General features: G+C 39.0%; 1 protein-coding gene across 1 annotated transcript in view; it reads right to left on the bottom strand.

The window, feature by feature from the left end:
- Positions 1-803: 803 nt before the first annotated feature.
- The window catches only part of LOC103801909 (epididymis-specific alpha-mannosidase-like), a 23,992-nt gene continuing 10,350 nt past the window's right edge, over positions 804-14,445 (bottom strand). The window contains 13 exon segments of the mRNA XM_009074348.1: positions 804-1,039; positions 1,920-2,037; positions 2,927-3,039; positions 3,401-3,550; positions 4,206-4,398; positions 4,498-4,608; positions 4,709-4,961; positions 6,382-6,573; positions 7,390-7,646; positions 9,700-9,833; positions 10,634-10,820; positions 11,765-11,955; positions 14,426-14,445. The exon segment at positions 14,426-14,445 is cut by the window's right edge and continues 30 nt beyond it. Of these exon segments, the coding sequence (XP_009072596.1) occupies positions 945-1,039; positions 1,920-2,037; positions 2,927-3,039; positions 3,401-3,550; positions 4,206-4,398; positions 4,498-4,608; positions 4,709-4,961; positions 6,382-6,573; positions 7,390-7,646; positions 9,700-9,833; positions 10,634-10,820; positions 11,765-11,955; positions 14,426-14,445 (2,014 nt within the window). The 3' untranslated portion in view covers positions 804-944.

Below are 14,445 nucleotides of genomic sequence, written 5' to 3'. Positions count from 1 at the left end.
TTTCCCTTACATACTTTCTAAAACAAAATTTTTATACATTTATATTGCACTATTTCCAAAAATAACCAAAACAGCTGCATACCTCCTTTCCATTGCAACCAAACTCCTCTAAAATAAACCTGCCATATATATGTATAAACACTGATCATTCAGTGTCTTTTCACTCCAATCACCCACAAGGGATCTATTAACAAGAACCTCACTTACACTGCCTCTGGGGCAGCTCAGAACAGATGCCCAATAGTTTGTGAACACAGTAAGATTCTACAGCCTCAATTCACCCAGAACACAAGACTGAACATCCAGGACCAGGATACTGTCAGGGAATGCTAATCAGTTCTGAACCTTAAGAGACATGATTTAAATGAACTTAGGGCAAAGGAATACAAACAGTACATTCCATTTCAGTTTACAGCAAACTAGAAACTCTGCAGTTGTTGCCCAAATGACAAGGTAGCTGAAACACAACAGGCATTTCTCCTTGCATGCAGGAACAGAACACCATTTGGCAAACCACTATTCTGTGGTTTGTTAGTTTTCTCCTCTAACAACAAAAACCTTAAGAGAAGACTCTTGACATCACCACTAATTAGAAAGACTACAGGATACTAATATGAATTTGTTAAGTGCTCCACACTGAAGCATCACAGAAACATGACTAACACCATGCACAGCAAGCACAAAAATGTTCAGTATGCTCACTCTGTAACATCAAGGTCATTTTTGCAGTGAAAAAGTTTCAGAAATAAAAAAAATGTTGTAAATAATTAACCAACAAATACACCCACAACTCAGGCACACAGTTTAATTAAATTTAGATTTTATTCAAAAATTAATTCCTCTTCCATTAACAGCAGTAGAATATTTTTCAGGATCATCACTTGTATCTTGAAACAAAAATCAGAAGCTATTACATATTCATTCCTCATATACATTATCCACCTTTATTGACTCTGAAAGTACACAAAGAAAGTCCTTATTTCCTTTGGGTGAACAGTGACTGTATAGTTTTCTGATGCCTTTGTGCTGTTGAAGAATCCTGTAAAACACAGAAACATTGGTAATTTATTCAAGCAGCTTTACTCAAATGGACACATTATTCTATCACAACAGTTTTAACTCATCATTTCCCTAAAAACTAGAGTTTGAGCAGATTCTCCTCAAAGCTGTAAGTACTATGAAGCCTAAGGCACATCCATTCATAGTATTAAAATATACAACACCTGATCTTTTCACACACTGACTCACGCAGGAAATGTGAAATGACTCCCCAGCCACACATCCTTTCCTCATCCTGAATAAACAGCACACAAGTTGCTAGCTGCAGGCCAAGCAGAGCTCTAAACTCTCACCTAGCCCATGCCAAAACCTCTGCAAGCTTTTTATAAGGCACCTACATGGATGTAAGTGACAGTATGGACAATGTCCAAGCAGCTAACTGGAATGAGAAATGAAATGAGGTCACCTACAGCATTTCACTTGAGTGGCAGCCCTACCTTGAATCATATCCACAGAGTCCTTTGAGCTGATTAGGGCAGGGATTTTTAACTGCAGCTGGTTTTCTGCAGCACAGGCTTAAGCTTAGATAAACAGAACTCATCAGCATCTAACAAAAATCAACCTGTGCCACAAGTGTGAATTCATAAAGTAGCCACTTCTATTTGCACAAAGACAACTCCAGAAATATTTCACACCTCTTTAACACTTCTAGGCAAGACAAGCCGTGGGAGAAATACAGCAGACTACTACTGGCAGGCAATCTTAGCTAAGTGCTACTACCTGCAGGTTGTGCCAGATATCAGGTCTGTTGTACAAAACAATAATACATTTTGAATCTTGCAATTTTAAAAATATTTTTATTTAGATTATTCATCAACAGTCAGCAACAGTATGGACACCAACCACCTTATTCCACCTACCTTTGCCTGGATGTTGTGCAGTCTTCCATTTCCACCGCTTCAAAGTGTTGACATCCCAGGTGCCTGTGAGTGATCTCTCTTGCACGACCATCACTGATCCTAATCCCTTCAGCAAAGACTGTGAGTAGAGAAAACACCAGGAATCAAACCAGAGTTTATTGAGAATAGCATCACACTCACTGGTCTAGTAAACAGTTAGACCAGAGCAGAATTTTCAACTCTAGCATCAACCTGTAAAGCAGAGCTGAGAGACTTTAAAGATCTGCTAGATCATGCAACACAAGGCACCTACAGATTCACCAGGCTTCAGACTAAGAAGCTGAGGTGCTAAAATCTTCCTCTGTGTTGTAGTAAAGAACTTATTAATCTCTCCATTATAGGGCTAAAACTCACACTGCAATTTTAAGAACAAAACAGAGAATCCTACACCTTGTTCCCCGTTTGTCATCACAATCAAAATTTTGTATTTTAAAATAATAACTCCCTGCCATAGATTAAAAAATAATATATGTCTGTCTATACGAAAGATCAAATGAACATTAAACTGAAAATGTGCAGTACATGAGGGAAGCAATCAAAAGTTTCAACAACTGGCAGAAATAAACTTTAAAGAAAAAAATGTTTCCTTTAATCCTGTCCACATTTCATTAATTACAGGTACAACTTGCAATAACTTAAGGAATAACAAAACACAATCCCACTCTCTGCACTGATTAAGGTACTGCAGGAAGTGCTACACAACCAAGAGCTCAACTGAACCAGTCCTACCCATATTTCAGCAATCTTCTTGCTGTGCCTATGGCAACTTCACCTGAAGTAATGGCTTCAGTGTGGTAAAGATGAGTGAAAAAAAGAGACCCACTTCCTTCTGAGGGTAAAGTTATATTAATATATTTGTATTGCTCTTTTGTGGAGCTTTTAGCACACAGGATGTGCCACTCCAGAACCAGTTCTCGCTGTAATAAAAGCACATCAACTGGTATTGTGTCTCAAAGGGTTAGATTTACCTTCAGATCTACCACCACAGGTTGAGACAGCACAGGATCCTCTCCAACTTCATACAAGTGTCTAATTCTTAGCAGGACACGACTGAAATCTGCATCACCTTGCTTCTGTTTACCTTCAAGAGAAAAAAAAAAGCAAACATTTGCTTACTTCAAAAATAAACTTAAGTTCTAAACTCTCTTTTAAACTTTACACTCTCATAATTTGAACTTAATTCCCATTTTCTGAAGTTAGCAAGAGGACTAACATCAAGAAACACCCAGCTCCCATTGCTGACAGGAATGTCACTAGCATGACTAACTCATGCAGGAGAAGTGTTTAACTATTTGAGTAGAAAAATCATACAGCACAGTTAATTTTCCTGACTGAGGAATTTAACACCTGGAATAAATAAAGTACTAAGCACAGAAGACAGAAAAAAAAGAAACCCAGTTTCTTTAAGTGTAACATCCAGCCACCCTTGTCAAGGCACCTACCCATGTGGATGCTGTGGACCTGCTCTGCATGATCAGAGCTGTATCTCCACCCTGGAATGCTCAGAGTTGAGAGATGAAGATTAGGTGGCAGAGTCACAGATGAACTGTGGACTGAATTCTGCTGTTGTCTGGGGACCTTCGGTTTATCTCCTTCAATGCAAAGTGAAACAAAGCAAACATTAAACATCCATCACACACACAAGCCTGGCTAGTATGGAAGGGTAATGGGATTTTTGCTTATTCTACCAAGGCAGAGGCAAAGCAGATGCTATGCTTTCTCCTCGAAAATCTTCTGAGATACTCAGCAGAAAGCAGCATGATTTTAACTGCTTGATAAGTGTATTAGAGCTTTCCATCAAACAAATTTCACTGCAGTTTGAAATTGCTATTTAGCTACCAGGCTTCAGTTTTAGTTAATAAGCCAAACAAATATCTCTCAAAGAATGACTCAAAACTGGCCATTAAGGACTCAGCATCCAGGAAGCTGATATATGGTGCACTAGCTACTTTGCACTAATTCCCTGTGTGAACATTTTGTTCTCATTAGATGCTTTAAAATTTATTCTCCTCTGAAAGTAGAGATAATTACATAACAAGAGAAACATTTCATACACTTGGACAACATCCATGTTTGAAATTAATGCAAAGTAACTGCAGGCTCTAAATCTGCCTCCTAACTCACTGTATACTAACTTTGCCACACAGGAGGCTTGAAGTCTGCATTTACAAACTTAACAGCATAAATCAGAGCAGCATAAATAACCATTCAGATACTAAAGATAGCATGGGAGAGGGAATGAGTTACCTGATAATGCTCCAAACATTACTACTGGCCTATGTTCTAAGGCCAGTCCACTTGTCCGATACAAAGTATTGGTGGCAGCCTTGGTTCCCAAAATAAGCCAAATTACAGGGTGAACCACTGAAGAGTCATTCAAAGTGAGATCATTATCCAGGTTCCACTGAAGGTTGTTCCATAGTCTTCTGTGTAGCATCACCTGTATTTTTTTCAGGAATCACCCATCAGATTTTAATTATCTTACCAGCAGCCAAGAAATTATGCTCTCCTAGAAAAAATAAATACATTTATATGTTACCTCCACTTGTCCATTCCCTTGACTTGATACACCATGAGCTCTTTCTGCAAGCAGCATCAGCCTTGTGGTATCATCTTCAATGTAGGCAGTCTGGACCATAGGATAATAGTTCTGTAAACACACAGCAAATTATGCAGAGACAATATTAACCCAGAAAACAGGGGAATGAAGGGAAGACACAACTGACTTTGGATTACATCTCTGTGCCTACCCGAGCCACTGTGTTATTCACATATGCCTTGAAGGGTCTTTTCTGCATCTGATATCCATTGTTGTCAGTGTAGAGAACCTGCTTAGTGTTCAAATTGGTGCTTGTTCTCAGAACTGCTTCACGATTAAACTCCAAAGGCCCAACACTGTATTGCTGCTCTATCCTATGGCAAAGCAACTTCCCATCGTAGCCTTCTGGTACTTTGTACATCCTGGTATACACTGCATATCTATATTCCTGAGAGGTAATATTGCTGTGAAAATGAGAAGAAAGACATGTAGAGTTTATAAAGTGGAGCACTGGATTGGATATGACAAAACTTGCAAGGCATTCATGATGTCAACCTACAAAGACAACTTTCTTTCCTGTTTTCTATGTATTTCATGTACGTCTACAATTAATTTTAATTTCAATTTAACTTTCAAAGACACAGATATTCAACTAAAGTAAGTGACAGCCCACAGTTTTCCTTAGCATTGCAAGTGTAAAGAGGACTCTGATTAGAAAGGCTCTGTTTTTCCCAAAATCAACAACTGTGAAAATAATTATGACTCCCTAAGCAACACATTTACACGGTACAGAATACATCCAGTTTTTCCAGTCTGGGTAATGTTAACTTTGATGCAGAAATTCCACACTGTTTTTCAAAGGTTCTTCTCAACTACAATCCTTGTCCAATGCCATGTAAAGCAAACAGCTTCAACCAAAGAATCTAGACTTAAAAGAGGGTGAAGGGTTTATAGACTGATAAACTTTTAACAAAGAAAAGTACCTAGTTCATCAGGGTTCAGAGTGATCTTCTGTAGGATTCATTTCTCCTTTCTCTAATTTGCTTATAACAAAGATATTCAGTTATAAAAATGAATCATTATGTCCAAATTCTACCCATGTAAGATGCTAGATGCAATTTTCATTCATGATCAGAGGGCTGGAGCATCTCTCCTATGAAAAGAATTGGGATTGTTCAGCCTGGAGAAGAGAAGGCTCCAGGCAGATCTAAAAGCAGCCTTCCAGTGCCTGAAGGGCCTACAGGAGAGCTGGAGAAGGACTTTTGACAAGGGCATGTAGTGAAGGGAGAAGGGAGAATGGCTTTAAACTGAAGGAGGGCAGGTTTAGATTGGATATTCTTTACTCTGAGGGCGGGATGAAAAGAATTGGGATTGTTCAGCCTGGAGAAGAGAAGGCTCCAGGCAGATCTAAAAGCAGCCTTCCAGTGCCTGAAGGGCCTACAGGAGAGCTGGAGAAGGACTTTTGACAAGGGCATGTAGTGAAGGGAGAAGGGAGAATGGCTTTAAACTGAAGGAGGGCAGGTTTAGATTGGATATTCTTTACTCTGAGGGCGGGAAGACACTGGCACAGGTTGCCCAGAATTCAAGTCAAGGCCAGGTTGGATGGAGTTCTGAACAATCTGGTCTAGTGCAAGGTGTCCCAGCCCCTGACAGGGGGGCTGGAACTAGATGATCTTGCAAATGCCTTGCAATCCAAACCATTCTGCACTTGTATGATTTAAAGGAGGTACTTCCTCAGCACTGCATTTAGCAGATGTATACTACTTCTTTTGTCCAAGTCCTAAGCAGTACACAGAGCTCACTGCTTAGGAGTAACTATGCAGAGCTAACCTCATACATATCTAGAGAATTAAACATTCCAGTGAAGCTGTAATGGTGTTGTACCTGTAGAAATACTGACGTATCTCTGTTAGCAAGTTTCCAGAAACCACCTCCAATCCCACTGCTTTTGATACTGGAACAGCTGAAGCATTTGGGGCAAATAAGTAGTTATCTGAAATGGGTCCTTTGGTCGTGTTTCCATTCACATGGTACTCAAGGAACTCCTGGGTCACCTGGACTGTCTGGTTAGTCTCTCTGCGAATCCACAGAAGAGGAAAATTGTATTACTTACAAACACATTTTGTGTGTAATAGATACAAAACTGAACTGCAACAGGAAAGAGGCTGGAGAGGTAAGGAAAAAAGTAAAATCTGTTTCCTCACAGATTGAGGACATGAGGACAGCAGAGAATTAAAATGCTTCGCATTAAGATATCTGCCAGTGTGTAAAAAAGAGTTTCCACGTCATTTGATACTTTTGTAAAAGAGAAACATCTTAAGATCAAACAACATCTATACTAGCTCATTGTTTTGATCTGAGTTGCCCAGGATCAAAACTACCCATTTCACAAAAATGAATTACACTGTACTGTATTAATGAATAATCAGGTACATTTAGCCTTGTAGCTAGGTTAAACCAGCATGATGCAAGTTCCCATGTTTAACACTGGCAATGATACAATGGCAACAGGATAGAAGCATTTACACTCAGTATCTACTTTGTCTGCTCCTCTCTCTCCTGAAGCTCACAGTTCTCACAGTTTTTGGAAAGTCATATGAAGGCAATTTAAGATGCTGCACTAGTTATTACTGCAGTATGTCATCTTAGACCAACTGCATAGTTAAACAGAGCAACATCCCAGAGCTGGAATGGAATCACACATATGCTAGTGTTAAAGCTTCAGTAAAAAGGAGGACACGTGAGCTGGAGATACAAAAGGATAGTAAGGACTGTAAAGAACACTTTGTTAGTTGAGTCTCGGAATTAGGGCACAATACAGTCCTTGAATTTATTTGTAAAAAATATTTTAGAAAGTCTGAAGCATTATTCAAAAAAAGCAGGCAACCTCACCTCTCTGTAATGCTGTGCATCAGGTTGGTGTTCTGGTCAAAGAGCACCTGGTAGCAGCTGTTCACCACTGGAAACAACTGGTGACTCTGCTGATCTGCACGAGTTGTGTCTCTTCGCTTGTACTTGACTGACCTTGCAATAAATGCAGCCTGCTTACCAGGCAAGGGTTTAACACTGTATTTTCTGTAGCTGAGACCATTTATTGCAACTAGAATATACAGATCATAGGTAGACTGGGACTCCACTGAGCTTTGAACCTGTACATGAACATACACAATGATGCTTCATTATGGAAAATTAATTAGAAAGGCAACTACCTTCATGTGGAGTGAGCCCTAAATTACAAAAATTAATTACTGCTTTAATAATAAGCTTCTAAACGTGCCATTCTTACCATTCTAATGTAGATCCATGCTGCTTTTAATTGGGAGTTTGGTTAACTTGGGTTAAGCTTCCTTTTTATTGAAGGAAAGAGGGTCACTAAGCAAATTAAAAGGTTAGTTATGTGAACATGGAATTGCAGATCTTGATTTAATACTGCACTGCAAAATGTCTACATGAGCAGAAATAATCACAAATTAAACTAATCAGTCAAGTGACAGAAAAGAGACTGAAAAGACAAGGAATGTGACTAGTGCAAGAAAGAAAACACATGGCCAGAGGAGGAAGCATCCAGATGTGCCCTCACCTTAAGGAAGGCACACAGAAAGGAGGCAAACCCACGTAACATATATTTGAACAGTAAACAGAACACCACTGATACTTCATATCAAAATACCTTAAACAACAGTTTTTAACCATCTTTCAATTACACGTATCCTGTCCATTAATGTTATATAATTTAGCACTACTTTTGCTTTGGGGCAAGAAAATGGAGCTAGATAAATACTGAACAGATTACATGGACAAAGAGGTTAGTTATGACTAAACTAAAGCTAGTTGTCTGTACCTTCACACTCTGGACAGGCATATGTCCAGTCACTCCCACCCCAGACAACCTAACTCTAGTGGCATCAACCCAATCTACCTCCATTCTCTCCTTTCACTATACAACTCATGCAAGTGCTCTGCAGAAGGCAGCAGAGCACTTGCCAAGCCTCAATTCCTCTCAGCCTCACACTCATGTCAGGGTTCTGAGTTAAAGTTCTCTTTCTCTTAAAAAGAAGGAGTGTGTGATATCAATGCACTTTTGAACTGCACATACTGGAAGAAAAAGACCCCAAACCACTTTGCTATTGCTGGTAAAGAGATTTCATTTAGCCTCAAGCCATTATTCACATGCATATACGAGTAACTTCTAGCAAAAGACCAACCCTAGAACAGAGATCTTTGTTTAAAATAAAGAATGACAGCTTGACTTTAGGGCATCCTAAGTTCTGAATAAATGCTTTAAATACATGTCAATCTTCTCCTTGCACCTTAAAAGGTTGAAATAATTCAGACTTCTGTGAGGATGGACAGGTAGGCATGACTGTGTGCTAACCCAAGATACTGATGGCATAAAGGTAATATGGTCTTACACCATTGTCATGTATGCAGGAACAGGAGACAGCTGCTGTGTGTCACTGACTGCAGTGTGCCTTGATCCATGGTGCTAAGTCATAAGCCACAGGTAATAGAAACTCTGTCCAGCTGGCAAAACCTGCTGAGCTATCTGGCATCTCAGGGACAGAGGGGAGCCTCTGGAATTGCATCAGGACTCTTCAGGCCTTCTGTGCAGAAAGCATTCCTAGATGTTTATCAAGCCATTGATGAGGGTACACTCTCTACAGGAGATGTTCCTGAGAAAGGCTAGTGCTAACTTGCACTGGAGGCCAATTTCTTTGCTCTTGGAGCCTTGTCTTGGAGCTTGGCTATAACAGAATGACCTGTCAAATGGCAGCTGACTGACACCAGTTTCTTTTTGGCTTGTAACTAAGACCTACATTTCTTAGATCTCTTGTTCTCCATACCCAAGGCAATCTGTCAATCGTACAAACAGGACCGTCAATTGTAAGGCAGGGCTTCAATGAAAAAGGCTTCATTGGAAACAGTGTTTTTACAGAAAGACAAGAAGTGCCAGGTCACACACAGCAGGCATGTGAAAGACAAACTGAACACACTACAAGAGCAGCAAGTCCTTCTGGACAGTAAAAAAAGTATCTGTTGAGAGAACAGGCAAGTAAAAAAACCCCCCAAACCAACAAACAAGCAAATAAAAAAATCCTTGAAGGAGGACTAGGAAATTCCCACTTTGACAGGGGGTAGGATCAAGTCAATGAAAACTGAGAAGTGAGAGAAAAGTAACAGAAAGAAACAAAGTTGAAGTACCTGTGCCGGTACAGGATGTCCCAGTTCATCATACACACTCATTTCCAAGCTGCTGACAGAAATTGTGACAAAGGTAGTGATGTTCCATGCCAGTGGATTATAGACAACAATATACTGGTCAATATCTGTAGCACCTTAGTGCACACAAACGAACGAAACTATTAGTCACTAATATTAGGTTTTTTTAAAATGTGATATTAGAAAACATTTGAGAAATCTGTCTAGGTACAACCACTATACAAAATTTTAACATAAAACCACACAGTAAAACTTCACGATAGGAAAAAAGAAGACATTTTATAGTACTTCATAAAAACCTCTTCTGCTTTGCTTTTCTATTCTTTACCCAGTCAAAAGAGACCATGTATTCAGAAAATGACACCTGAGATGAATGCAGATGCATTTGGTGAAAATAAGCTGCTTACCACAACTCATTGTCATGCAGTATTAACTTTATCAGAGTTACACAGAAGATCAAATGAGAAGCCTAATCTAAAAACAGCCCTATAAAAATCCAAATCAGTGTGTTGTGCAGCCCACGGCACTGCTTACATCTGACAGTTTAAAAAGTTTCCAAAGTAAAGATAAAAGGCAATGTACAGTCTTTAGAATCGACTCCTTAAAAATCCTTTTACATTTGTTACACAAGCTGGCAGTACATTAAGGCAAGAACATTTCTTAACTCTGACTGTTTCTTACCATGTAAGGTTATGCTGCAGAGGAAGGTTAGTTTAGTAATTACCCCAATCAGCACCTCTTCCTCCCCTCTGTTTTACAGGTAAGGTCTGAATGTGGGAGCCAGGTCTAATATATGCACCGGGGTAGGGTTCAGCCTAACATCAGTATAAAGATACCTGAGTTTTGAGAGCTCATGAATTAACCTGAGTTTGCCTCAGATCTAGGAGGAAAATTGGAAAAGCCGTGTAAAAAGTACCTGGTATTCCTGAGTCTTTAGTGTAAACAGAAGAATAAACTTCTCCATTCTTCTGTGCATTGTTCATGTCAAAGATTATGGAAGCCATTAGCTTCTTTACATTGAACATTCCATATATCAAGTTGTTCAGGTACATGTCCTTCACCTTGGGAGCCTCTGTGCCCGTTATACCATCGTGGTGCTGGACCTTACATTTAAGAGAGTGTGAAAGGTGCAACAGGATGACAACTTCAGGTTTGCATTCGTATTAACATGGTCCACTAAACTTCAGACATGTAACTTAAAACAGTAAGGTATTGCAGCTATATTCACAGTTCATATTTTGCCTATTCCAAATCCCTTTATATAGAATTGTTCCTGTATCAGGAGCAGCGTGGTCAACAGGACCAGGTAAGTGAGGTAGGGTTGGACTTGATGGTCTTGGAGGTCTTTTCCAACCCAGTCGATTCTATGATTCTATGAATGAAATGGTCAAAGATGGACATAGATTTCCCTTTAAACATATTCCTCTTATAATATGTAGAAATTACTAAAGCTACACACTTAGAGGAAGAAAAACCAACAAGTTACCAAAACCAAGAATGCAGCAAAAATAATGTAACAGGGCCGGTTTTTCATTTCCTATTAAGGTCTGGTCATTAACTTAGCTGACAAAATTATTATTACCAGCAAAAGCACTGAGGACTGTAAATGGTTAATGGTATGAAGCTGATCACTTTGCTGCTGAACTTTGAAGAAACAAATCTGTCTGTCCTCTTCTAACTTGCAGAAGTAGATTATCAGTTGCTTTTAGTTAGTTCAGGTTTTATTTGGATTCTTTTGTAAATAATAAAACTAACATGAAGAAAAGGAATTTCATATGCAAAGTTGGAAATCAGATACTCTTTCATTAGTTGAAGAAAAAATTTGCCAGTAACCAAGTCTTTAATGGATGGCTAAGAGACTGAAGTCGTGTTTCAAGCCAGCTTTTTGAAAAATAGCTTTATTTTCACTTAGGACTTGGAAACAAGGAAAGTTACTTCTAAAAACATACAAGCAACTTTGAGACACTTCAGTTGAAATATTTATGCAAAGCTTTACCTTTGGACAATAAACATTTTCATTCAAATTAAAAAATAAATCCATTTTTACCTCTGAAACTGCCCATCTAAGACTCTGAAGCTGTTTTAAGGCTTTACACTTGCAAACAGAACCTGATGGGTGTGTCTGGACATACTGTGTGAAAAAGGATTCTCCAGCATAAAGCAGTGAACTTGCTCTCCTTGCAATTCCTTTTAACGTGCTCCGAGAAGTATAAAACCCAGTCCATGCTTGAAATGGTTCTGTTAAGAGTTGAACAGATCCAATACATGTCAATATAACACTTCAATTATCACTTATTTATTACTTATTAGATTAATACTTCTACTTGCTAGACTACAGCTTCTTACATGAATCCTACTGGGGGCTTACACATCAGCCATCAAAGAGAATAGTCCTAAGGCCTACAAAAGAACCCAACCACAAACATGCACTTTGGAAAACTACCATCTTTCCACAGGCCTAGTAACATGCAGGTTGATACAAAGCCAGGATCAACTAAATTAACCTAAGCCTGAAGAAATTCCCTCCCTGTGGCTCTGCACAAAAGAACTTTCAGTTTTCACGGAAGCATATATTATTAGTTATTCATGAAGTGTACTCTTACTCCTGTTTACTGCTTGATATGAGCTGTCTACATTTCTGCCTTTTAGTCAAAGGGATTTATGTAAAATTTTAGTTCCTCAAAATGGAGTAGAAAGAGTGATGTGATGACTCCAAACTCCTAGCACTTCCAACTACATCAAAACATGCCCTCAAGTGGTCACTGGAAAGCATTTCAACATTCAATTTGTGCTACTGTTTCAGGACCCACAGAGTGAACTAGGAAAACAAGCATTTGTTTTTAAAACCTCCAAATCCTTACTTAGTGTGGGTTTGGTGGATTTTTTTTTTTTTTTTCCTTTTGGGGTGGTTTCTTTAAAAAATTAAATCAGTGATAAATAGCTTTTCCAGAAAGCAGTTGCAGAAAGTGCTCTCTAAAGTGTATATATGCAACTGTAATAATCTGCTATCAGCCTGAAATCAAAGGCAACAACTAGAAAAATCAGATCTTTTGCTCAGAAAATCCAGGACAAATTCATTTTGGCCTGAAAGATGCTAGAAGTTTGAACAGAATGAATTCCATTTCAGTTTTCAAGGTTACAAGCAGGAAAGTCACACATACATACTAACACAGTACAATGAATGTAGAGTAGAAGAAAATACTTATCTGGGACTTAAGTTTAAAACTTGAGTTTCACATGTCAGAAGCGACACTGAGCCCCATAAGTGACTCACAAAAAATGGTGGAGCAAGGATGAGAGAGGATTAATCATCAAGCAAAACAGCATGTGGGAGAAAGTGCACTCAAATCTATACTGCAATTGCAAAGCACAGAAAGTCATTTGGGGAAAAAACTACATCTATGTGTGGGCACCCACCTGGAACATTGAAGGTGCTGCTATTATGCAAGCTAATAGCAATTGACTCCTGCCTGTAAATTATGCCAAAAGATAAAGGTAAGAGCCCTGATGTAAAAGGATATTAGCAGTTAGAACTGGCAATGCATTTATCAGCACGCTGTTAGCTGTGACATGAGGTGAGCGAGTCAGGGATCAGTCCATGCAGTGATTCACAGGGAGCTATTGTTATCTTTACTCATTGAAAAGTTAAGAGACACATTAGAGAACAGTCTGAAATATACATCCATGGTGCCAAAAGCTGTGATGAAGCAGTGGTACCTACAATTGTACAGAAAGGTATTTTAATGGTACCAATAATATTTTAATAATAGACCAGGCAATGAAACAAATTAATGAGTTTAAAAATGGAGAAGTTAGCTGTGCCTTCTCTCTGCATACTTTGTTATGAGGCCTAAAAGGGATAATTTATTGTGGATAAGAATTAAAGGGATGTTGGGTATAAAGTCATAGAATGTTAAGGGGTTGGAATGGATCTTATAGATCATATATAGTCCCAACCCCCTGCCATGGGCAGGGACACCTCCCACTAGACCAGGTTGCTCAAGACTTCATCCAACCTGGCTTTGAGCACTGCATTTGAAGCAGAACAGTCCTAGGATCTCTGCTTCAGGGAGTTCAGACAGGACCCCTCTAACGTAACGAGGGACTTCTTGTGTTAGTTGTGCTGATACACCTGTGAGAAGCACCTTTGCTACCACTGCTGCCTGCTAACTAGTTTGAAGTGGTTTACATACTTTGCAGTATTTTTTTCCTTCCTTCATCCACTGAAATACCCAACTTGAATTTTAGCCAGGTGGCCTAGGCCTACAGGTTTAGCTCATTGCTCACTGTAACAGAACCTGATTAGTGTGGTATGTATCCATTTCTTCAGGCCATTAAAAAAATAGGATGACAGTACACACTTAGGGAGATACCTTGTGCTCAGCTTTCTTTTGCACTCTACTATTGCTCAAAGACAGCAAATTACAAACCTCAAGTTAGATTTCTTGACAAGTTTGCCTGTTTTTAGTCTTTCTTTCTGTGTCTCTTCCTCTACCCATTGCTTCCAACAGTCCCAAAGAAATATTCCAACCATGGCCCTACCTCCTTACACAGCTAAGTTAGGATCAACTTGTTTATTGATGACACCTGGTAGTGCAAATAAATCTTATAAAGAGAAGGTGTTTTTCCTCTTTATATCTCATCTTTCCTCATTAAAATCTTAAATACATATATTTGAGGCAGATTAGGCAGCTGTGAACTTAATTACCTGTAGAATATGGCAGGAAG

The sequence above is a fragment of the Acanthisitta chloris genome, unplaced genomic scaffold (assembly GCF_000695815.1).
Source record: "Acanthisitta chloris isolate BGI_N310 unplaced genomic scaffold, ASM69581v1 scaffold6635, whole genome shotgun sequence".
In the NCBI taxonomy this organism is placed as follows: domain Eukaryota; kingdom Metazoa; phylum Chordata; class Aves; order Passeriformes; family Acanthisittidae; genus Acanthisitta; species Acanthisitta chloris.
This window is presented reverse-complemented; position numbering and strand designations above follow the sequence as displayed.